General features: G+C 34.9%; 1 protein-coding gene across 1 annotated transcript in view; it reads right to left on the bottom strand.

Annotated features, from left to right (window-relative positions):
- WDR27 (WD repeat domain 27) overlaps nucleotides 1-26,089 on the bottom strand; it is a gene marked incomplete at both ends in the record, with an annotated part of 107,547 nt that overhangs the window by 75,458 nt on the left and 6,000 nt on the right. Inside the window, 15 exons of the mRNA XM_084261058.1 lie at nucleotides 2,806-2,927; nucleotides 3,219-3,316; nucleotides 8,627-8,760; nucleotides 9,317-9,438; nucleotides 13,114-13,203; nucleotides 14,504-14,607; nucleotides 15,223-15,291; nucleotides 16,210-16,288; nucleotides 17,814-17,890; nucleotides 19,185-19,318; nucleotides 20,565-20,632; nucleotides 21,068-21,171; nucleotides 23,309-23,441; nucleotides 24,664-24,778; nucleotides 25,653-25,723. Of these exons, the coding sequence (XP_084117184.1) occupies nucleotides 2,806-2,927; nucleotides 3,219-3,316; nucleotides 8,627-8,760; nucleotides 9,317-9,438; nucleotides 13,114-13,203; nucleotides 14,504-14,607; nucleotides 15,223-15,291; nucleotides 16,210-16,288; nucleotides 17,814-17,890; nucleotides 19,185-19,318; nucleotides 20,565-20,632; nucleotides 21,068-21,171; nucleotides 23,309-23,441; nucleotides 24,664-24,778; nucleotides 25,653-25,723 (1,520 nt within the window). The remainder of the gene's footprint in view (nucleotides 1-2,805; nucleotides 2,928-3,218; nucleotides 3,317-8,626; nucleotides 8,761-9,316; nucleotides 9,439-13,113; nucleotides 13,204-14,503; nucleotides 14,608-15,222; nucleotides 15,292-16,209; nucleotides 16,289-17,813; nucleotides 17,891-19,184; nucleotides 19,319-20,564; nucleotides 20,633-21,067; nucleotides 21,172-23,308; nucleotides 23,442-24,663; nucleotides 24,779-25,652; nucleotides 25,724-26,089) is intronic.

Genomic DNA, 26,089 nt, shown 5'->3' on the forward strand with positions numbered 1-26,089 from the left:
TCATCTGAAGAGGACCACTGCAGCTATGTGCTAGCCTACAACAACAGACACTCCGTGTACTCATTCTATGCACAGCATATGACTAAGTATCTGCAATATTTCATAAGGTGTTAACAACAGAGATTACTTTCCATAATTCAAGCTTCAGATAAGGGACAAGTTTTCATCAACTGTATGTACACCTCTACAGAAGCTGCAGATTTAATATCTCTGGGAAGGATATAGTCTGATTTTACAACCTAATTACAGTCAATAAGATTCAAAGCATTCCTGCTAAGACAGACAATCTGGGGCTAGTAATGATTCAGCAGAGCAGTTGATACTTCCAGCATACCATTACTGGATCAAGGCTTTATCATACTGATAACTGCCACTATAACAAAGTACTATACTAGACTAAATGTAAAGTGATGGTTCTGATCACACATGGTCATTAGAGAATTTGCAGAGCTGTGGGTGAATTCAATTATTTTAGCCAATATATTTTTGGGCACATTTCAAGAGAAGCGACTACAAAGAACTCTACTCTGGCTTCGTTACATTTACTGCAGATTTTGACAAGCAAAGTAAGAGTATCCTGCTTCTTGGGAGATACTTGTACAATAATTTTATTTAATGGGCCACAGAAAGAGATTTTCAAAATCTGATGTGAGAATAAGGCAACTCTTTCTTAGATTCAGCTGATATTTACATGTTTGAATGTTCCTCTGAACATGGTATCATGCAGACAATCTGCAAGCATCTTTACAGAAACACTGATTTAACAGCAGCTTATACACACATACAAGTAATATGAGAAGTTTATTTAATTTTCACTCCCAGTCTAAGCTTTTTGATTAGAAGTCATACAGACATAGCAATATTATCTTCTAAATACAGTTTCCCATTTAGAGTCCAAAATTCTAAAATGAAACAGCAATCAGACACCTATTTAAATGGGTGTTTCAACCCATCATCTTCTAAGAGATATACTTTGTAATACTCAGTGCAGCCAAATCTTTTATATGCATATATATATACACATGCATATACACACATGGAGTATTCCCTGCTAAGCTGTTCTGGAGGAAGGTTCAGAATCCTGTTCTATTATACATCAGACAACACGTGCTGTGGAGAGAACATATATGCCAAGTAATATAATAACCTTAATCAAGTAAGCCACAGGCTGAGCTGAATTTCACACATTGCCAATTTTTGCAAACAAACTCTAGAACAGACCAAAAGAACAATCTAAAATCAAAGTCATTACACTAAAAATTATATATACTTACATACAGCTGCTGCTGGACAAAATCAGAAGTAACAGATGGCATGCTCTTCACCTGTTTCTAGAATATCTTGTTTTTAATAATTTGCTAATAGGCTTGTCACACACTTAATCAGAACATCTTCCTCAGTATTTTACAAGACATTCTAAATAAATTTCCTTTTTAATTATTTATTTTAAAGCACAGTTCTCCTGACCATCTTCCTATAGTTCAGGTAGCATCACAAAGCCATCTTGGAACATGGGCACTAATCTGCGTGAATCTAAACCAGAAAATGCACTTCAAGAAGTGCAGACATATGCATACATATCTCATACAGATGAGATATACATATATAAAACCACTAATAAACGTTCAGTCCACAAGATGAAACTAGGGCTAGTCCAAATGAAAGCTTTCATAAGTTTTGTTATATAGGCATAGGATCTCCAGCATGAACTGGTTCACTCCAGGGATTTGCTTCTATTGCACCGCCCCTAATCAGTAGCTAACCTTAGATTCCAATGTATTTCATATTTTAAACAGTATTTAACTTACTCACAGCCTTCTCCATATTTTTAGAAGCCTATAAGATATTTCAGCATATTGTCTTAAAATAAATATGACTCTGCATTTACATTAACAGTTTTAAATCATACAACTGTAACAAAACAGTTGATGTGCAATTTTCCTATTGACTTATCTAAAGTATTAATTTTAAATAACCAAAAAAGTAGAGAACCTTGATCTACAACTTTCAAAGTAAAAAAAAAAAAAAAAAGTCAATTTTCTTTACTATACCACATACCTCTAGGGTTTTTCTTACTTGCCCACAGCTCTAAAGTTTTTCTTGATTAAATAACCTGAAGCCACTAAGCTGACCAAGCAAAAAGAAAAGCCAGAACTTTAAGCCTATGTGTGTTACAAATAGTACTGAAATAGTTAGCACAATTTTAAATGTTTTACCAGATTGCATCTCAGGAGAACCCACAGAAAGCTCCACAAAAGTAGTAATAAGGAACTGCTTTAAACCCACAGAAGCAACGACTTTCCAACTGGGAACCAAGAACCATATTCAACCCATCCTAATGCAATAGGCATGTACAGTACCATAAAAGACCTCTAAACATTCAAATCAATCTTCCAGTAACAAAAAGGAGCAAGGATGAAGGGATAAGCATAAGTCATCCATTCTATTGCAGTACTGGGCAATTACTTTCTTTGGGTGCTCTTTAAGTTTCAGAATAAATCAGATGACTTCAGATTCAACTTTAGAAGAGAATTGGTGCATAAGGAAAAGTTCTTGCTGAACTACAGTACTACATTCTGGTACAAGTAAGACAAAGGGTAATACACACTGCCCTAATAGTATTCTTGTTCAGTTTTCCACTGGGAACAAATGAGAGATGTCGGTGTCTTTGTCACATGGACATCTTTGTGACATCCTTTCTAACACATAGAAACTATTGATTACTATCAATTATATTCTGGCCTCCAATTTCTTTGTTGATAGAGTTATAGTGGTACTGCAAATAAGTTTCATTAAAGTATATACCTTATTTTGGCAGATCTGATGAACTGATCTAGTATGAGCTTCTGGTATCACTGCTGCGCTGCAGCCCGCATTGAGGTCAAAAACTTCCAACGCTCGGTTGCTACCAGCTGCAAGTACAATATCTGTACAGTTCTGTGTTAAAGCTAAACTCATCTAAAGGAACAAAAGCATATAGACAGAAAAAAAGACATAAGGCTGTTGTGTTTAGTGCTCTATGATCAGCAGCAAAAAAAATCTTACAGTCCTAAAACAATTGTGTCCAAAGCCAAAATTCAATACCGCAAAAAATACAGCGGTTTTACTGTAACAGAAAAGATTAGAATATAATCAAATGGTAATCACTTTAACTGAAAATATTTCCATGTCATTGATTCCAAAAGAACTATAAAGAAAATAAGAAATACAAAGGATACAAGAGTAGAAATCATTTACTGCTGAAAGGCTGGTAATCTCCACTGTTGAAGCCATGTGAAATTTCTGTACCAATTTGCAAACACTTTTCTGTTCGTATCTGCAAAAAATATCAAATGAACGGCAGTGTTAACAAAATATTATTTGTGGCCTCCATTAAACTCCCACTGGAACCATAAAGCAAATCAAAATGCTTTCTTTCAGTGCTAAAAATTAAAGCCACAGAACTTTTGATTTGTTGCTGAACTCTATTAAAAAACTTAGTAACAAAATTCATTTGGATGAAAAGAACTGTGATATTTGTACACATAAGATAAAACTTTAATTAACCTGAAACACTAAAATACTAAAATGACTTGATGATCTTAGAGGTCTTTTCCAACCTTAAAATTCTATGATTCTACACTGGACTCTTCAAGGTCTTGAGGTGTATCTGCCAGCCCCATGCAGATGTTACAGATATGCCAAGCGTTCTCAAATGTCTTCAGACTTATTTATATCACTCAATGCAGAGCTGTGTTGCGATTCAATCTGATTAGATCTTTGTTTATTGAAGTATATCTGCACAGACCACATGGATCTGATCTTAAATCCAAAGTCAATAGAAAACATTATTCCATAGATATGGATACGGATATGTTGGGCAAGAAGCATGTTTCCATAGAAGTCATGACCTAAAGAATATAAGCAGAGTTAACAACTGTACGAGGTCTGGTGGGGATATAATTAATTTTCTTCATAGTAGTTTGTATGGTGCTGTTTTACATTTGTGACCAAGACATAGTCGATAACACACCAGGGTTTTAGCTATTGCTGAACAGTGTCTGCACAGTGTTAAGATATTCTGTGTTTCTCGCTGTGCCCCAAATTTATTCAAAGATAAATCTGACAGTCTGCCATTCTAATTCCTTTGTTGCAGGGTTTCCAGTATAAATGCACTGTCAGAGACAGCTGTGAAGTTGTTTACAGCTGCTACAAAACATTACCCTGTCCTAGAAAATGCTGCACAAATGCTGCCAAGAGGTCGTATAGATAAAATTATACCTCCAAGTCAACTAGGGAGACTACTGAAGGTCAAATATAATCTTTAAGGTGTTTTCCAACCAAAACAATTCTGTGATTCTAAAAATTGTCTAAGTTAGACTAACAGAGCCTCAAGCCGCAGAAAACTTGTGTTGAAGGCAAAGAAATGGATGAACAGTATTTCTCACTACATCTTTTCCAGATCTCCAACCCTATGCACAGCACAATCTCAGCTGACAATCCTATAGACCAGATATCCAAATAAAAATCACATTTGTGTCAATATACTGAAAACTATAATTCTGTACTCTTTTAATGCCTTCAATCATTAGAATTCTGACAACAGTGTAAATAACTAATCTCATATTCCACATACTTTGGGAATGTAATAATTTTGGGGGTATACATTTACTGTACATAGTTATTTTCAGGAGATTAGTATATCTTCACAAATAAAATGTAGAAGAAGATTCTAACATAAAAACCCACCTTCCTGCAATGATTAGACACTGATGTGTTTACTTTCCAGTAGATTTGAAGTCCTTTGCTGACAGCATTTTTCAGAAGACTCAGATAAAGTAGAGATATTTTGATGACAGACTAAGAACTTAAATGTATAGGATGTTTTTTTAATGCCAAAAAAAAATATATCAGAAGACCCTTAAAAAAAGTCTCCAACTGCCCAAAAAGTCAGCTTGATAAAGATCTGACGCTGAAAAATTTAAGGAAAATGACGGCACAGATTGTCAAAACTAAGTGACAGACCACAAACACCATCAGTATAACAGATCATAATATTTCTAGTTACTAAAAAAAATTATTCACTGCAAAAATTAATCTTCAAACTCTAGTTCCATTATACATTTCCAAACACAGCCTTGAGTTAAGTAAGAAAATCAGTTACATTAGAAGAAAAAGAATCACTTCACCTTCTGTAATGCTTAGAATTTATAAACTACTGAAAAATACTCTCTCTTGCATTATGGAGGAGGATGGATATCATTCACTAAGCCTACATAATGAATCTTAGAATAAAGGATAACTGTGAAAATTTAAAGCATTTTGAGATTGTTGCTCTTAGAATTTTATTAGAATCCATCTTATGATTTATGTAATCTAGCTGCCATTATGTTTCTGATAAAAAGCCCAAAGCTCTCTGATTTAATGGCTAAAGCCCAAAAAGAACCAAGCTTAAAATATTCTTATTACGATACTGCTGAATCAGGTCTCTGTAGCCAATTTACTTAAGTTCAGATTGGCTTAAAGTTGTTTCCATGAAAATAATTATCCTGTTAAACATTAAATTTCCAGAAATACCTGAATGAAAACTCTCCTATGTATCATTAGCATACTAAATTTTAAGCCCCTGCAGCATGGCCTTTGGTCTAACTATAATATATTCTGGTATAGTTTCCCATTTGTCAGACTAGGTATTTTATCGTTACTTCCCTTACTGTAATTACTACAACCAGTTGCTAAATATAATGGCTTTAGAGAGCACTGTTTCTGTTAATCAACACAATTTTCTTCTCTTCAAACTCATTTCAAATTGCTCATATTGATCTCTATAACAACGTGAAGCTATAAAAATCAGATAACTCAGATTTTTTTTCTGCTCCAATTCTTATCTGAATTAAAAGTAATTAAGGATTTAAAAAGAAATTGAGAAGCAAATGGTTATAGTTCATATCAGCACACACGACTGCTGATAAGAATGGAAATTCAGTAGTTCGTAATTGTGGAGAATGTAGAAGACCTCTTTAGGTTACTAATAATTTTAAGCTTAATCATAAAAGCAGAGATCATGAGATGTGTAGTCTATTCCACAAACTGCAATTAAATCTCCTCTACGACATATTTAAATAAGCCAAAAAGAAAAATAACCTTTTTTTTATTTACACTTCAGTCTCACTTTTAAAACTGAATCAATATTTCGTAATCTACTTAAGTTTTTGTGATGCTTAGTTAATTAAAACTTATGGGGAGTTCTTTGAAAACTGCACAGAAAAATGGTGATATGATTTGTCATTGCACTGTCTTCCATCTCTGAAATACAGTAGCAATCTATCAGTAAGCCAGATTGCATTGCCATGCCCTTCCAATTACGGGTATAAAACATGCTTTGGGGTTAGATCTTCTTGAATCAATTCCATTCAAGCATTCTTCCAAGGTTGACTCAGCAGCAGAACAAAAAAAAGTTGAGAGAAAAGGAATGATGCAGTGTTCTATAAAAGAAAATGCTGGGAAATGAACTGGAGGGAATCCACACAAAAATGTCAAAGCAAATCAACCTTTAAAACCTTTTTTATAGATATGTACAACCAGGCCTCAGACTGGTTTGTGGATGTGTTGCAATGGCTGCAATTATGTGCTTGGTATTTGGACACTACACTAAATTCTCAGAGTCTAACTGCATATTTTTGAGTTAATGCATGACAATAACAAAACTCTTCTATACATACAACCCTATGTACGTACTTTTAACAGCTTTAAGCAAAGATGTTACATGTTTCTAACAAAGCAATTGGAACAACACAGGACACAACAGGAGTTCACTGCCCAAGTCCTTGAAAAACCGCTTGAGTGAGTTTTAAACTTACATCAAGTTCCACACTAACTTTAGTTGCTGAACTAATCAGCTTGAAGATAGTTCAGATAAATGTTCCACAACAGTGGAAACCTCCCCCCCCCCCCAAAAAAAAGCCACTAAACCCCAAATACCAGACTACAGTATTATATGCTACAATAAGAGTTCCTTATTAAAGCATAAGGCCCCACAAATAGAAAGAAAAAATATTTAACTAAGTATTAATCGTCCGAAAAATAATCAGAAGAGGGAAAGATCTAAAAGATCAGAATATTGTTTTCAATTTTCTTTTTCTAAATTCCTCCAAGATAGCCTGTATGAGTTTTAAGAGTTAATAACAGTATGAGAGAAGCAGTTGTAAGCCTCAGTTTCCAAATATTATTTGCTTACATTATGAATAGATTTCAAGTAGAACTGTGAAAGGGAATCACTTTTCCTGCCTTCCACATGCAAAGTTCCTTTATATTTAGTTTTCCAGTCTATTTGCTCCATTCCCATTCCAAATGGAGTACATAACTTTCATTCCTGAGTCTAATCATTTTAGTTAAAGAATCACAAGTGGCAATGGATTAACTGTAAAACTGAAGAGCTGACAGAAAAATCATAATTAATTAACCCTTTTGAAGAATTTTTAAACAGAACTTAGATCATAATCTGTTAGCTACTTTTTCAAATGAGAATGAATTTCTGGTTTTAAAAATTGTATTTTAGAGGAGTGATGTAATTTGGCATTTTTTTCCTCCTTTTGTTTTCTGTATGACCGTTTAAAGTTCCAGTGAACTTCAACCTAGTTAGGTTCATGCCTCTGTCCAGGAAATCACTCCTGTTCAAAAATGTATAAGCCTGTGCTCGGTATGTTTTTCTGTGCAGTGGCAAAGCTTCCAAGGAAATAAGCATCTAAGGATGCTGTCCAATACTAGTGAATATCATTAACAGAACACAACCTTCACAATATCAACCAATAGACTTCAGTGTTGTAACCTTAATTCTGTTTGTTCTTCTACTCAAAATCTAAAGTCGTAATATCAGACAAAGAAAAATATCTCTGAGGTGCTTTGAGATGCTATTGTGTCTAAACATATGAAAATATATATGCATATACACGTATATTTAAACATAATAGTGTCATATACAAAATATTGCTGAAATATTCCTTTTACCAAGGACACGAGGACAGTGTTAGCTCCAACTATAAACTGAAAGAACAGAAAAATGTATAGCAGATGTTTAATAGAAGAACTGATTCCAACTCAGAAAGGAGCCACATAATTACAAACAGAATATTAATTAAAAGTGCATGAAGAAATGGAGAAACACAGGGACAAAATAGGACAATAAGTAATTAGATAGAATATAATGGTTAAAAAGTCAGTGAAAATTATGTATGTGATCTACTTCGGTTTGAGAGAAGAAAACAGTCATATCATGTTGGAGTCTCTGAAAGAGAAAAGTATACAGAATATTCCCACAAGAGAAAGACTTACAATAGCTACTCAAACATAACAAGACATTAATGCACAATGAGATGTAATCAGGCAGAAGGCCTCAGAATGTCCCAAATGGTAACAGTACTAATAAAACAGTATTTGCAGAACTTAACGTATGCACTATAAAAAACTGACACATCAGAACAATGATATTTTATAATTAGCTCTCAGTATTTGTTCAATATTTTTTCTGTATTACTTTTGCTGCTCAGCCCACAGCACCATGCACAAAAATCCCAGATGGAACAGTACAAGTACGTTCACTGTTGGTGAACAGTACTTTCCCTGTCTGTTAATGAGAAATTGTACTCACCGTTTGAGGTCATCCTTGGTTGTGTCTAAATGGAAACTTAATAAATGAAACTCAGCTCCACAAGATAACAATATAAATGCATCTATAAAATAAAACTGTGCAAAGCGTACAGCCTTATGAAACTTCTCTTTTCCCTGAAATGCAAAGAAAATTTAGTGGATTATATTTTTTTCTGAGATTCCAGGTGTCAAGGCACAGTCTCCCTGTTATCCTGATTATAGGCTGAGACACTGAACTACTACGTACTTCTGACAAATATTAATCTCAAAATAAAGTTTTCGCTCTACTTAAATTAGCTGGCAGTAAAGTTTGTAGTATCTGCAGTCTATTGAATCTAATACAACCTGGCTTCTATAAACTTCCATTTGGATTGGGGAATGGACTGTAAAATCAAGAAGAGATGAGTCAATGAAAATAGAATACACAGAGCAGACAAAACCAAAACTTCCAAATACACCCAGTAGTTTTGCCTACCAAGGTGGTTTTTCTTCTTTTCATAAATTATCATGATAGAAGCCTAATTTAAAGTTAACGAAGACCACACAGATCACAGTATCTGTTGGCATCACCATCACTCCCAGCTCTGAAAATCAAGCTGTATGTTCCTTCTACAGAGCTGTTAAAATAGAAGTAGAAGGAAGTGCAGAACAGGGTCCTCCGAGAATCAAACTGACAGAAGCTTCTAATTACCAGAATTAGGGCAGGTTCATTGTTGCCGACTGACCAGACCCTTAAAGTCCTGTCCTCTGATGCAGAAACTAGCCACTTGTTGTCATGACTCCAGCCAACAGAGTTAATTGCCCCATCATGACCTATAAATATAATAATGGAAAGATCATAAAGCTTGTTTCTTGCATTTTGACCTTTCTCCAGAGTGAATCATATTGTTTTAATATAACTATACACAATATTAAAATACATTTTAAATACACGCTTAAATACCGTAAATACTTACTGGCACCAGTAAATCAGTTACTGGCTTTCCATCCACCAAAAAATACAGAAACATGTCTCTCATGAGTAACCAATGGCAATTCTGAAACTTTTTTTTTTTTCCAAAGATACTGGAAGAGCAGTTTCAAGAAACAGCCTTGAAATTCAATTTAAGCAAAGATATATTATTACTCAAATTATAATCTGAGTATTATATTCTAATGAAGTTAAATATGACCTGGAAACAGATTAAGATCTTGTAAACAGGTGCAATACTGTATTCATTAGGCTTTTATTACTGCTTACTCTTTTTGTAAAAAAACTACAAACATGCCAGTACAACAGCTTCTGCAGGACTGTCTTATTAGATTTTTAAAAACCTCTACCTATTAAAACAGTCATATTTTATAGTATTATAATCTCCAGTTAAGAGCAAAAAGCTTCTACTACAAACAGGCTTTTCTAGTTTGTTGTCAGTTAAAAAAAGGATTAGAAAGTTACAAATAAAGAATTTCAAAAGCCAGAAACATCATCCAGAAGCTAAATTTTATTTGATCTAAAATTATATTGAGTCTTATCAAAAAGGTCAAAATAGAAATGTGTCAAACAAATTCAACAGATTTTTGCCCATGTCATTCTAATTTGTCCAGATGAAGTCTGATGAATTTCCTCTAGCCTTAGAGGATTCAAAGTTCTTATGCTGCCCTCTTGTGCACATTTTCCCTTTAGTCAACTGAAGTTTTAAATTTAAAAATATATATATATTGCCTTGAATTCAGTAGTCTTCCTGTAATTTATCTCAGCAATTAAGCTCTTTTATGATAATATGGACCTATAAAAAGGATTATAAACTAGGTATTTTATTTCCCAGTTACCAAAATCCTGTGGAATTATGTATTGTATAAGTATGTAAGTACTATACTTGTTTGACTCTCAACACAAAGATTGTTTTGGAGGTTTTGGTTGTGTAAAAGCATTTGGAAGCCTTGAACTTTCTGCATTACAACGGGAAAAAAGGAAAAGAAAAGAGAAAAAAAACCTTACCAGAATATACCAAATCATTTTACAGAGCAGTAAGGAACATGAAAAATAACAGGGAAAATCTGAGGTTCGGAAAATTGGAAGAACCATACAAAAAGCTTAAGAACCTCTGCACTCCAGGTCCCCCAATCCCAAAGCACAATGAAGGAGATGCCAGAGGGCTTGCAAGAGGCCATTAAGATTCAAAACAGGTGTTCCTCAGGGTTTCCCTGTCCTGAAGCACGTCGAGAAGAACAGCTGCTGGTTTTGTAAAATGACTGGCTGTAACTCTTCTAAAGCTTTTGGGGTTTTTTTTAAGCTTTACCTGTGCTTCACTATAGGACACAGATAGCTGAAGAGCCAGCACTGAAAAGGAATGTAGAATTACTGAAAACAGCAACTGAGCACCTCAGGGAACAAAACTGAATAAATAAGGCTTAGAGCAAAATTGCTGGTTTTATACCACTCCTCTCTGATGGTGCATTATAAGTATACAATTTTTGATAATTAGCTATGTTCTGATGTTAATAATGACTTGAAATTGAAATTTTTAACAGAATAGGTATCATTGCCATTTCTTAAAAAAAGAAAGTTTTACATTGCCATCAACTGCACCTCTGAATAAGAGTACTGCAGCACGGTTCTAAATGAAAATGCATTTATTACAACACTCCAAAACCAAAAGGCGTCTGAAGCTAAAAATAAATAGGTGATTTCATGATAATCTGAACTGTACAGGAGAGCTATGTGAATGAAATAAGCATATAACTGATGGTCTGTGGTTCCTACTCCCCTAACATATTGCATCTGACAGTTTTACATGTTGCTGCTTTTGAAAGCTACATGCACAGGTTGCATTCCTATGCCACCTGAAGAGCCTGAAGTAAAGTGATTTACACTTCTTTCAGACTGAGCATCATGAAAAGAATAAAGAATGAAAGGTATCAGCAACAAATTTGATAGCAGTGCAAAAATGTATGAAAACTAATAGAACAAAGCCAATTGTCAAATGAACAATTTAGTGATTTGGTTGGTTGGATTTTTTTGTTACAGCAAGACAAGAACTAGCTCTTGACACCTTAACTACTGGCACCAGAAAAATCTTCTCAATAATACCATGAAGTTCAGTACAGGTCACTTTTCATCACAATAAAGGAGCTTTCACCTGCAGAGTACTGAAGTATTTTAGGGAGCTCTGAAAGCTGCAACACCTTGTAACATTATAATGAACATCTCTATTGAAAGAAAAAGTCTTTTGTTAATATGTCAAAACATAAATTGTGTTTCCTTCATGATTTACCAAGTAACATGAACTTAGATTTTCTTTCAAATGTAGAAACCTCTAATTTTTTTTCCTGCTCTCCAGTATGTCTAGCTAGATTATTTTATTAAACACTATGCTTTGCTATTATTTCCAGTACTGAGACATGCTTTCAGTATTATTTAAAGTGTGGGTATATGAAGGTATAGATACAAAGTCTATAAATTAGTATTATCCCCTGAGATGAAACAAAGATAAAACTCAGCTATTACCAGTCAAAAAAAAAAAAAAAAATCAATGAACCCTGCATAAAAACAAAACCCGGTGGAAAAAAGTCCAAAATAGTGTCCTTTTCTGCACCACATAATCTCTATATACATCCTGTAACTTCTTGATAGTGGTTCATATAAAGAGAGTTTTGTCTTTTTATCACAGATCGAACAGCTACAGAACCCTCCTTCAGGTTAAGGACATTCATTACTCCTTGTCTTGTCTCTACACTCCCTGATAAACAGCTCCTCTCCAGTGTTTCCAGTACCTTCCAGATTATCAGTTATTCACTTTGAAATGATTTCTAAAATACTTATAATAGTCCACTTTTATACTTTTTAAGATCTGCTCAGAAACAATAGTCATCTATTATGAACTTCCACAGAAAATTCATCCAGCCGAATAGATTTAACATTAGCTGTTATTAAAAATTTATCAGATATTTCTTGTAGAAATTCAGAATTCAGGTTTTTAAGGCACATTTATAATGTTAAGTAATGCTCACGTGCTCGCATGTGCATACATTTTTACAGGTATGAATTTCTCCAAAGGAATAATCCCTTTTTTAAAAATAGCTGTTCTTCAAAAGTCTGGAACTGCAAACCAAACTCATGTTCTGCAAAGTCATCACAGTAATTTTTTTTTGCTAATAACCTATTACAATATAATGCTGTCATATACATATCAATTATCATTATAATTGTTTCTATACTTCTATTTCATTTTTGCAATATATATACAAACAATGTAGATTGCAATATATATCATGATAGATTACTTATTAACTAAAAAAAAAAAAAAATAGGGAAGTGGGAAAACCTAGTAGACAGTTTTAGAATTAAACTAAATTAACCAGAGAGATAACTTCTACATCTTTATCGAGCAGTTCCCCTCTCCCTTGCTCATCTCAAGTTGATGTAGGTGGAATCTTTTAATTACTATGCCATTTAAAGTTACACTAAATCAGATACTATTTCTTTAATAATGAAATTGATAAAGTTACCTGAAAAAACATCGTATGTATCAGTGAGATTGGAGTTGAATATCAGCACAGTTTTGTCAGCCAGGCCACAAGCCAGCATCTCTCCATCTCCTGTAAGAAAGAATATCTAATATTTTATGTTTGAAAACGACAAGGACATAATATGCTGTTTCTTCTACTCATGTAAATCATGTCACTACAAAAAAGATCTGTTCTTGTTATTTCACACACTAAATAATGCTCTTAAAATATTTTCATCACTAAAAATATTTAGTCCTGGACAAAACTTGTAAAAAACTAATGGCCCACAAACTGAAAGGTATGAAGTCTTTGATGCAAAGGGTAGTGCTCTTCTGCAGATTATTTTTTCTTTCCAGTTTGACAGAATGTATTTCCAGCTTGAAAGCTGATCGTTTATGTATTGTTAATTCTCTTTGTGTGTATCACTTTGCTATGCATCATTCTTCTGTATACAGAATGAGAGAAAATAATTTTCATTGAATTTTGGAGGCTTATTTAATGGAACATCAACTCAAATCCTGAATAAAATTATTTTCTAGTAGAGCAAGAATGCGTAACTCATAACACCTCCAGTACTAACAAATCTACAATGGTTTGCCTTAACTCATTAATGAAACTTTACAATCTCTTTTAAGTTTTATGTAAGCTTTCTACTGTGTTTAAATATGCACATAAATATTTGATTCATAGTTTACAAAGATCATTTGAGAGATTGCCCTGAGCTTTAATTCCAAGCTGCATATTTGCAATAGAAAATACACTGTAAAGCTAGGAAACGTGATCAAGACAGGCTACAACAGTAATAGAACACCTCTTTACAAGTTTACAGTAATGATTTTTTTTTCTTAGAGAAAAAAACGTTGAGCAAAAATGTCATTTTTGCTAAACCTTGCTTTGTTAAACCGTAGTTCTTCAAGCCTCTGTGTGTATGCATGTGTGTGAAACAGAGAAAGATGTTCCTTCCTCAAAATACAAGAGGATTTATATCTAAAGTGCATTGTCAAAACTATATAAATGCTTGTTTGTTAAAAAAGAACTTGTAAGTCCACATAACATCCCAAGAAATAAACTCTACAACCAATTTGTTTCAGGATCCATAAAAAGAATTTCTTCCCACTATCCAGGGAACAGAGAGATGACTGGAATGCATTTCAGAAAAGTTACTGATTGCATCTAATTATTTTTATTTCTTGAAGATTTAAGTTGCTCTTTTTCTCAAAATATTTATAGAGCTATACATTTTAAAATACTTTGAAAAAATTTGGCTTGCAGAGTGTGCATTACCATTATATACTTGATAATACATTTGATTGCTAATCTCCAAAGTGGGCTTTGTGTAATATTTATATAGAATGAAAATGGCTGTACATTTTATAAAGCCTGTACCTACCAGAATACTGAATGCAACAGATTGGGGTTGGTTTACAAGTAACAGATATCCTGCTCTCATATTTGACTGGAGGATAACTGTCCAATGGGTATTCTTTATTTTTTCTTCAAAGAAGGAAAAAAATTAGAGAAAGAGATTAAAAATATTACGATATCTACACCTGGTACACTTCCATTTCAATTATAAAATAAATGTGGTTTGGGAGGTATTCTAGACATCTTTATATAAATATTTTCTGGAAAATTTATGAATCCACTGGTTAAACTGTACCATTGCATATACCCCATTTAAATCCACTAGACATTAAGCGTGCATTAGCTTAAGATAACACAATTTTAGAGGTGAATGAGGTGCATTATCTGAATTCATTAAATCTCACTGTGCCACTCTCAATTTTCTGACTCTGATGCAGCATAAGAACATGTTGATATTATGCTCCCAACCATATTTGGAACATGTTTTTCTTTCTGACAACCAAAATCTAAGAAAATAGGTATGTATGTTTTCTTTTATACACAAGACTTATTAAAATTTAATTGATAGTCTGAATCATTTGCTGCAGTAACTACATAACAAATTCACAAAGCCCCTTATTTCCAGGAAAACCCCTAACAAAATGCCCCAATGAAAGAAGCAGCTACAAACTATGCTTCCAATAGAACTGTATTTATCCTCATTTTTATTTGTTCCTCCTCTAATGGATTTACTAGATTACTTACCGTTTACCACTGGTCTTCCACTTTGATACCTCATTTTTCTTCACATTATTTGCAGAAAACATGGTCATTCTAAAACAAAGAACACAGATTCTGCTATATGAAACATTAAATGTCATGTGAAATAAATAGTTTATTTCAAACAAAAAAAAAGAATCCTACTTCCTTCTAAATATTTATGTCATTTTAACTATTTATATCAATTACAAGATTACTAGTAATATCAGCGGGTAAGGTAATGTACACATTGATGACAACTTTCTAATGATGTAATGCTCAAGTTTGCACATGATTTCTGCATTCTGTGGGTTATCTGTTGGATAATGGGTCCTGAAGGTCAACATCTATTCACATAAAGTTCTCAGCTATTTCTGCAAGCTAAAGACACACGAGTTTAACCATACGAAAGAGACAGAATGCCTTTTTTAAAAATACAGATTTTGAAATGAAGCTGAACACTGACCAGAAGCTGTGAAATTTTTTTTACAACACAGTTTTAAGATTATTTTGTTTGATAGTCACATCTGCTTTCACAGGTGATTAATTTCAGAAACTTGAGACTACATGGTTCTATTACATGGCTTTTGTGGTCCAGCCCCAGGCTGCTTGCCTGCCTCCTTCCCCAGGAAAAGGAACAGACCAAAGCACCCACAGAGTGGGGAAAAAACAATTATTGACACAGCACAGCAAGATGGGAACAACAACAGGACTCATGACAGAAAACACAAATGGTGATACAACAAAGCACATAACGACCCAACCACTGACTGGATGCCCAGTCTGCACTCAGACTGTCCCAGAGCCATGTAGACCTGCCCTGCCCCCTTTTAGGGGGGGTATGATTTGATGTGGTGTGGAAAACACCCTTAGCCAGCTCAGCTCACCTGTGTTGGTTTCTTGGGAAAGTCAACTCTGTCCTAGCCCAAACCAGGACAGGGACAAAATATGAGACACCGATAAAACCAACAACATAATAATGCATCTACTCACCGTGGTGCTGCTGTATAACCTGATGACTTAATTTTATTATGGAAAACCAATGGCTGATCTACCACCTTGCTTTTCCCTCCTACAGTAAAATAATTTAGTTTTCATTAAAATTAGGGGGGTTTACATTCTATTTCTAAGTCAGATACTCAGTTGGACTAACACAGTAGAAATATTTGATGTTTCTTTATGTTACAAAACACATTTATGACCAATCACTCTAAAATTATGATGACTAAGAAAATAAATATGAACTGTTACATTGCATAACAACCCTCCTCCAATAATATCAATGAGAAGGAACTTCTTTACACTTTGAATTAACAGGAATATTGTTCTGAGGAACTTTTCCATCATGCTTAGACTTTATACACATTAGCTATAATGTATTCATGCCTTATATTTGGAATATGGAATGCATCTAAAGACTATTAACAAACTGGCTGCTGGGTACACATAAATATTTTTGAGTTTACATGGCTTACATGTCATTAATAATACCTGCATTCTCACTGCTGCCACTAAGTCGTCTGAAGGGTGGCTTCCAGCCCAAAACTAAATATAAGCATTTCATATCAGCAGAAACAAGCTAATCAAATGTTGTAAATAGGGAAATCTTGTTGACATTCCCAGGGAAAACCTCCAGTTGCACTGGGAGTGATCTTGTGGACGTGTTTACCTATGCTGAGGACAGAAGCTCTATCAACTCCCACCAGCTATCCTTTCTTTTTACGTAGTGATGAGGCAGAAGAGGGACCTTTCTGGGTCCACTTTTCATAAGAAACCACAGGATTTCCTTACAGCACCTAATCTGAGTGTGAGCTTCAACAAGGGTAGCACAGGTATCAGTGCTGGGTGTCCAAAGTAGCCTGGAATTCTAGGTAAAACGCTGTAGATGCATATTTGTAATATAATACAACACTAAAAATACAACTTTTGACATTCCAACAGGTCCAACAATGACAATCAATATAGTAAAAAAAAATAAGTGTACAGCTACAAGTATTTTTACTTCTTTCCTAAAAGAAAATGATGATTAAAAAAATGACTTTGTAAATATTCTCTGGACATAGATTTTTACTTTGCAATGGTAAATCAAGAAGTGCTTCAACAGCAACTGGGAGTCAGATTCTATTATTTTTTTTTTAAACAGTAGGACATTGAGGCAAAAACTAACCTACTAAACTTGCAAGTATTGACGAAAGATTATTCAAGACAATAATATTAACTAGAACAGGTAACCCAGGTAACCAAATAAGTAACCAAAGTTAAGAAAGAAATTGAAAATTACACAGAAAAATACATTGCATTCTATAGAGAAATAATTACTTAGGAAAATATAAACAGTCTATGCTCTTTAACCCTTTAAATTCACAGAACATTCTCTGAGGATTGTGCTCAGAAGAAAACACACCTCATTACCATCATTTTCACTTCAAATACATACATATGACATGAAATCCTATAAATATAAGATTCTTCCTACTAAAGATATATAAACCAGATATCAATACACTGATTTCATTACGCAGCAGCCAGTTGTAAGTCAGTTACGGTTATCAAAAACATAATTTTATTAATTCATTTCAAGATTGGTTAATACTTACCAGGTGTTTTACTAAAAGGTTCTTTCATGTTTTTCTTTAAACTTTTACACAATGGAGAATTTGCCAATAAAGAACACCTAAGTTACAAAACCAAGCACAAAAATCAGTCAACACAATGGACAAAGGCATCAGATTAGGAAAAAGCATCAAAACTTTTTTTAGCTATTTGTGTGGATTTATGTGCAATACCAGAGAGCTTTTCATCGATACAGGTGATTAGCTACACTCTCAGACAAGCCTTGGCCCTAACTCGATTCACAGTCCATTGCATTTACATGTTAAATCCCATTTCTGTGAATATTAACAGATGATTTTATTACAAGCACTGAAATCTACACTACACTTCAGTATATGCTGTAGGGTTTTTGCCTTCAAGATGCTGGTATTTTCTTAGAAATCATTTACAAGAACATGAAGGACAAGAAAGTAGTAGTCATCATGGATTTACCATGGGGAAGTCATGCTTGATCAACTCGATAACCTCTATGATAAAATGACCGGCTTGGTGGATGACAAGAGAGCAGTGGATATGGCCTACTTTGACATCACTAAGCCCTTCCACACTGTCTCCCATAAGGCCTCATAGAGAAACTGATGAACCATGGGCTCGGTAAGCCCACAGTGAGGTGGGCTGAAAACCAGATGAACAGTCAGGCCTGACAGTGATGGTCAGCGGCACAAAGCCTAGGTGGAAGACAGTAATTAGTGGAGCAGCCCAGGCATAATTACTGGGCCAAGTTTTGTTTGAAATCTGCATTAATAATCTGGATGAAGGAGCAGAGCATATTTTCCACTGTTCTTGCTGATGACACAAAATTGAGAGGAGTATCTGGCACACCGAAGGGTCGTGCTGCCATCCAGAGACACATCCACAGCCTGGAGAAATGGACTGACAGCAACCTCAAAGTTCAAGAAAGAGAAGTGCAAAATCCTGCACCAGGGGAGGAAGAAGCCTATGTACCAGGCTGAAAAGCAGACTGTAGAGCCAGTGCCCAGTGAAAGACAATGGCAAATGGGCAAAACCAGAAGTACCGGAAGTTCTGTCTGAACACCAGGAAAAACTGGTTCCCCAAAGAGGCTGTGGTGCCTCCCTCCTTGAAGATACTCAAAAGCTGTTTGTATTTGGCACTGGGCAACAGGCTCTAGGTGGCCCTGCTTGCATAGGCTGGACAAGGTGACCAGTTGAGCCCTACAGCCTCAATCATTCTCTTACACTGTGATTTCTTCCACTCAATACATCTAAAACATGGCAGGAAAAAAAACAACAAACATGTCAACAAATAGCACTATACAAAACCAACTGATGCACTTCAGTGGAATATACACATGTATATTTCAAGTCAGAGGAAAAAACATTTAGTTATTCTGTACCTGGCAATAACTGATAGACTGTTCTTGTTTCCACATTGGAGAAAATCACTCTGCTGAGTTCTCACTAATGCAGCAACATTAATTTCCAACACAGCAATCATATCCTCAAACATGGAAGTGATCGAGCATAAAACCTGCAGCAATTATACCATAACATTCCATTTACTTCATAATTTAAGCTCCAACACTGAACCATTTATAATAGAAAACTGTCATGCTGGCAGCTGAGCACCATGCACCACTCACGCACCCACCCCCTCCCCCAGGCAAAGGGCTGACGCACCCATGGGGTGGGATAAGAGTAGTTACTGACCTGGGGAGAGGGGAACAACAATAACAACAGGACACAAACAGTGATAACACAAAGCACTTACCAAATGGAGGGCCAGCCAGACGCTCAGCCTGCACTTAGACAGTCTGGGAGCAACATGGACTCACCCCTTCCCTCACGGCCCCCTTTTATGGGGGAGGGTGGGGGGCAGAGGGTGACATCATGTAGTATGGAAAACACTCCTGGCCAGCTCAGACCACATATGCTAGCTCCTTAGGAAAGTTAGCTCTGTCCTAACCAAAACCAGGACATGGCTCAACATCTGCCTACCCATGCGAAGTGGGGAATTAATTCCTTGTCTTGCTTTTCTTTACCTATTAAACTGTCTTTACCTCAGCCCATGAGTTGGCTCACTTTTACCCTTCTGATTCTCTCCCCGGTCCCACTGAGAAAAAGTGAACAAGTGGCTGCGTGGTGCTTAATTGCCAGCTGGAGTTAAATCACAACACAGAGCCATGCTGAGAACATGCTAAAAGCTAAATTTGGAACAAAAACCTGCTATGCTGAATATATAGTAAGGCCTAGATTGAGATCAGTTCAGTAGGAAAACTGTAACATCAAAAATGGAGTACACAATGTGTATGACAAGAATGCCTTTCGTTTCCTTAAAAGCACTACTGACTTTCCACAGACATTGTCTCAGGACTCAAACAGTTTTCACAGATCTCTTGGAAGGATCAAAAGCAGTTCACCCTAACATTTCTTTGAGAAACAAGGTGTAGCAATGCTGAGACCTTTCTTCCCCTAAAAGACTGCCTCTGCTCCCCCAGTGGTCATTCTTGGCTTTCAAGGTACACACCAAACATTATAAAAAATAATTCACCTCCCGCACATTAATCACCTTGGACAGCATGAGAACTGTGAGAGCTTTAAAAGTACCCATAGATTCTATAAAGAAGCATCAACTGTCTCTAGAGAAACTATTGCGCAATTCACATCTATAAAAACAGACATGCACATTAATCTGTCAACAAAATATATAATTTGTATATATTGGAAATATCTGGAAATTTAAATATTCATTAAATTAACATTCATTGTATACTCACCTTTCCATTAACTGCCTGCCTTGTTAATGCACACGATCCAGCAAACTGAATGCCGAGGTCACTGTAATCTTTACCGAAAAGAACATGGTGCTATAAAATTGCATTTGCATTTCAAAAGAAAAAAATATCCTGTCTAAGACAAAAAAAAATTTCACTTATACTACTCTGACACTACCATAATCCACTGTTTTCTGTACATATCCTTCTAGCTTACCCCCACATTGTAAAGTAGGAGCAGAATAACATTCCTGGTATTGAACACAAATGCAAAATCGAATAAAAATTAATTACTAGCCACAATGGAAACCTAGTGTCAACACATCTTCTAAGACAAGTCAGCAGTGCCAGAAAAACATACAATCATTAATGAAAAAAAACCCCACCAAACCCACTTAGTTTCTACTGTATTTTGCTATTTCGTAAACTAATTCTTACACTATTTATATCAGATAACAAAGGAAAGCAATTGTATTATGGCATAGTCAGATATCTTCTAATCATACCTTTGTAAGATAAAAAAGCTTCTAATTCAAAGTTTGTCAAATTAATTATTAACAAGCCAGTAGAGCTTCCTATCCAAAAATAGCTAGATTTCAGTGCAGAATATCTATTTTAAAAAGGAGAAAAAAATGATCAGAGTATAATAAAGACATTTTTCTTATTACCATGTAAGACACAGAAATTGGGTTGCTTTAATACTTGTTACCCAAAGATATTTTTCCAATTAAGAGTGAGTAGACTTAACAGTTTTATTTATGAAGTCAGACCACAAGAGTTGAAATAAGAGTATGGTAAGATATAAAAGTGAAACTTGGACAAAAATACTCATCACAGCAACTTAATACTTTTTTTTTTTTTATTTAAAAAACCCCAAAAACCAATAAGACAAATATTTTAAAAAGGAGACTGGGAAAGGCAGTTTTACTTCCAGTTTGTGATACTTTTATATGCTCTATATCATTCTATTTGTGCTTTGCATTACTTACATGCATAGCAGTAACAGACTGATTTAATTTGTGAATTCTTTGAATTACATGTAAAGAAGTGGCACTACCAAATTATTTTGATCAAATATATATATCAAGTGATATACACAGGAAGTTGATATCATGCCCATTTTACAATAATAAAACGCCAACTACTGTGATGGAAATACTCAATGTCAAAAAGCTCAGGTAAGTATGAAATCCATTTTTTTTTTGGACATCAGTGTTGCACTTTATTGCAGACAGGAAATCAAGGATTGGTCAGTTCAGAAAAATCTGAACCACCTGCTAAAAATCAGCACACAGTAACTGTAACATTAAACAGAAAAATTACTTCTAAATACAAAATTCTAAAACCTAATCTAAACGGAACTGGATTAATAGTAAGATTTTAATGGTCATAGTTGTTTATAAGCAGAACAAAACCAACAGCTGATGTGATGGCTGAAAGGATAAATAGTCCTTAGATGTTCTCTTCAGCCAGGTGACAGGAGATAGGACAAGGGGAAATGGCACTAAACTGTGCAAGGGCAGGCTCAGATTAGATGTTAGGAAAAAGTCCTTCACTGAAAGAGTTGTCAGGGCCTGGAATAGGCTGCCCAGGGAGGTGGTTGAGTGGTTTAAAAGACCAGCAAATGAGATACTTAAAGGTCTTTTTCAACGTAATCATTCTGTGATTGGCAGGCAGTATCAGGTGGGTATGAAAACATGATCATAACTCAGAGAATTTTTTTATTACCCTATTACCATGGATCCATTTCAGGCAACCATGTGCCAAAAGTGCATTGAAAAAGAAATCTAATTGAATTTCGGAAAAAATTCAAAGGCAAATGTTAAAAAAGTTACAAAAACATACCTTATAGAAGGTCCAAATTATTTTATCCATAACCATATAGATAACTTGTTAACGAGCTATAACTTGCCATGCAAGGAGGGAACTTGATAGTAGTTGGCTCTAGACTACGAGAATAAAAAACAAGCTAAGAGCCAATAATTGTACACGAAAAGACGGTAACTCCAGTTAGAAGTGGAATGATTCAGTTACTGGAACAGCTTAACTAGGGACTCAGTGGATTCTTTATCACTGGAAAACTAGCCATCCTTAAAGATGTGCTGTAGTTCAAGTCAAGCCTACAATTTTGATGAAGACAATTTTTGATTATTTGAGAGTGGTATTGTACAACCAATAAGACTGTAGTAACTCATCTTTCAGTCTTATAGTTCTGACATTCCATTAATGTCAAGATGTACATCTTAAAACGATCACTTCTTTCCTCTCAATGCTAGTCCTCCTGAAAATGTAGGCAGAAGTTTGGCTTGAACAAGTTACGCAGTTCAAAAGTTATTTATATTTGGAAGGCAAACTGATACAGGCACAGTGACTGCATTAAATTCATGTCCTAAAAATAAATTTGGCTTTTTAATTCTAATTGACTTCTTAATTATTTTAATTGATCTTCCCTGATCAAGTGGATGCTAAATAGATCAATAGATGTGAAAATGGATATTGCCAATGCCATTTCTATAAAACTTTTTTTCACTAAAAAACAATTTTAGCTTAGTATCAGTTTGTGTGTATTATCTGCCTAAGAGTCGGCCACAAAAACTTGCAGATCCCTAAATATACTCTTTGATTTTCCTATTGGGTTTTGTTGGGTTTTTTAAATAGCAAATTACAGTGAAAATAATTCAAGAACCAAATGGAACTACTAGGAATAGACTCCAGCCAAACACTTGATGGTATTTTAAAGGACTTACACTTTTTCTTCATCGTGGAAACATTCTATAGAGTCACAGCGTTCAATTAAGTGGATAGGCAATGACGTTTCCACTGATCCTTCTGGTCTCACATTGTTTGTTTTGCAAGGTTTGGAAGTATTTTGCCCTTTGCCTAAGAAAGACAATCAACAATACTATGAAGGATAAAAAAATATAGTATTTAAAAGAGAACTGGAATTAGTATAGTAGTGTGAATGAAGACCACACTCAAAAGGTTTCTATTTCAAAAGATGGATACATCCTAAGAGCCAGCCATCTTGAAATATTTTTCCTCATTACTATATTTAGTACTGACTTCTTTCAAATACCTAGAGATAAAATCCAAATAATCTATTTAAGGACTTTGCAGAATTTAGGTGTGTTCGTTTCAAGAAAGTGACTCTGAAAGCCACATTCTAACAACCCTTAAATACACTGGATACCTTTCTACTTAGACTGAATATTCCTTTGACACTAAAGGTACAACATAAACCAAAAACAAGATGAAAAGCCACCTCATTTTGTCTTCCCAAGGAGTCACCAATCCCTTATGCACAAGGAGTTCACTACTCGCACTGCATTTAGCACTAGGCACAGACACTCTTTCAAACATCCACAGATGAAAGTGACATACATATAATTTCGGTAACCACAAGAAACTAAGCACTGACTCTCATTAGGTCAGGACCTTAGGGTGACCACTAGGCAACTGAAAACATAACAGTTATTGGAGGCAGGAAAAGAGCAAGCAAGGAAAAACAGATCTCCCTTTCCCTAAATAATGCTCGCTCTTGCTTGCCTTTTGGAGGACTTCAGGTGGCTTTCGGGTAGTCTGAGTGCCTCATCTGGAAATATGGAATCACTGTGCTGAGGTTACCAATACAGTCATTGAATTCATACAAGCATTCTGTGTTACACCACTAGAAATACCACATCCAGAAAAATATCACAGAGGCACTGGTACAATGAAAAAAAAAAAAAATCCTAGAAGCTTCAGGGGTAACTGAGAAATGGTACTCCACTTAGGCAACAGATTCTATTCTAAACAAAGCCTTGAGCAATGAATTCAATAAAAACCAAATCCTTACTAGTTCACATTATGCAATGTTTTATAAGCAGATACACTGACAAAGATTTCATTGCAGACATACACACATAATTCTTTTCAGGTATGTCACATAATTCTTTCCAGATATGGCAACGCTCAGCTTCATATCAGCCGCAGTAAGAATTCCGTGCCACAGTGAGAGTCATAACTCTGTCACTTACAATAAATTCTCATGGTACAAGGGGTACACACTCTGTAGCCAATAACTCAAATAGAACATAATCAGCATTCTAGAAGGATTATTTACCTATTTCTTTCCCAGATTTCCATACTTTATTAGAGAATTTCTCTTGCTTTCTCTTTAAATTGATACGTGCTATGCAACGGTAATTATGCTCAGGGATTAAACTGAAGACCCAAAGCTGCAAGAAAATGAAAAAGCAATTGCAATAATCTTTTGACACCAAACATGAAGCATGCATGGATACAAACTAAAGGTCCCATATTTAAAACTGTTGATGGAACCAATGAATTTTTGTACCTGGAATCTCACCTTACATCAGAAACCCAATTACGCACATTTCTAAGACTATGAAAGGATACATTCAATATTAGCAAAAGGAGACATTATCAATTTGAACTGCACATTTGTTTCCCACATGTCTACAACTCTGAAAAAAGCCTCCTCAGACTATTTCCCATAGTTAAAAATCACAGGTAACCTGCATGCATTTTCACACTGAGTCATCTATATGTATTTTATTTATGCTTTTCTCTCCTTAGTTACCACTATAGTCAAGTCTTATTTTCTTCACAATTCACTGAACTGTAACACTGAAAGAAAACAGCTGGAAAACCTCATGTGAAGATATTCCTAACTTTAAATTAAATAGGAGGTGAAATGTATAATCCCATTTATCACATTTTGATTAAAATTCCAATGTGCTGAAATAATAGCCTACTTCAATTACAGTCAGGTGTTTAACTCCTTGGCCTAAATAGAATACCATTTTTCACTTTTTTTCCTTTTAAAACAGATAAATTTCTAGTCTCTGAGTGTTCCCTTCTTATATAATCACTGATTATGCTCTTAAAATTATCCTGGTTTTCAGAAAAAAGTTTCTATTTTGTAATAGACTATATAGTAATTTACTATTTATGTTTTAAGCTCACAGCACTGAAATATGCTTACAATAACAGTTCAAAATATTTATGCAAATTGTGAAGCTTTTTATAGACAAATAATAATTGTTGACTATTTTGACATAGAAACCAAGTTTAATGGGTAATTCTTACCTGTCCCTCAGCACACCCAGTGATAAATTGTTTATTTTCTTCATCAATTAGCAGACTTAGCAAAGGAAATGCTGCCTCAAAAAAGGTGCAATTATTTCCAGAGTAGACAGAAAACAGATAATTAAAACACACAATTCAAAATTGAATCCTGCTATTCATGAAGATAGGTGGAAAAAAAAAAAACCCTTACCACAATTCTTACACTTGCACAATGCCTTTGTGTTGATAATAGCTCTCCATTTGCAGGTTTGTGGCCTGCCTTCCAGCCAAGCTGCCACAGCAGTGATTTTCTGTGCCCCTTTTACCCAAGTCACTGTGCCAAAATTTTCACAGCTCCTACAAGCAGTAGTTTTCCCTCATTGTTCCCATGTTGTTATTCTCACAGCCTTCCACCTGCAAACCCTGGTATTGCAGTTAAGGCAGGTTTTCAAGGGAAA

This window comes from Gallinula chloropus, assembly GCF_964237585.1.
Source record: "Gallinula chloropus genome assembly, chromosome: 3".
In the NCBI taxonomy this organism is placed as follows: Eukaryota; Metazoa; Chordata; class Aves; order Gruiformes; family Rallidae; genus Gallinula; species Gallinula chloropus.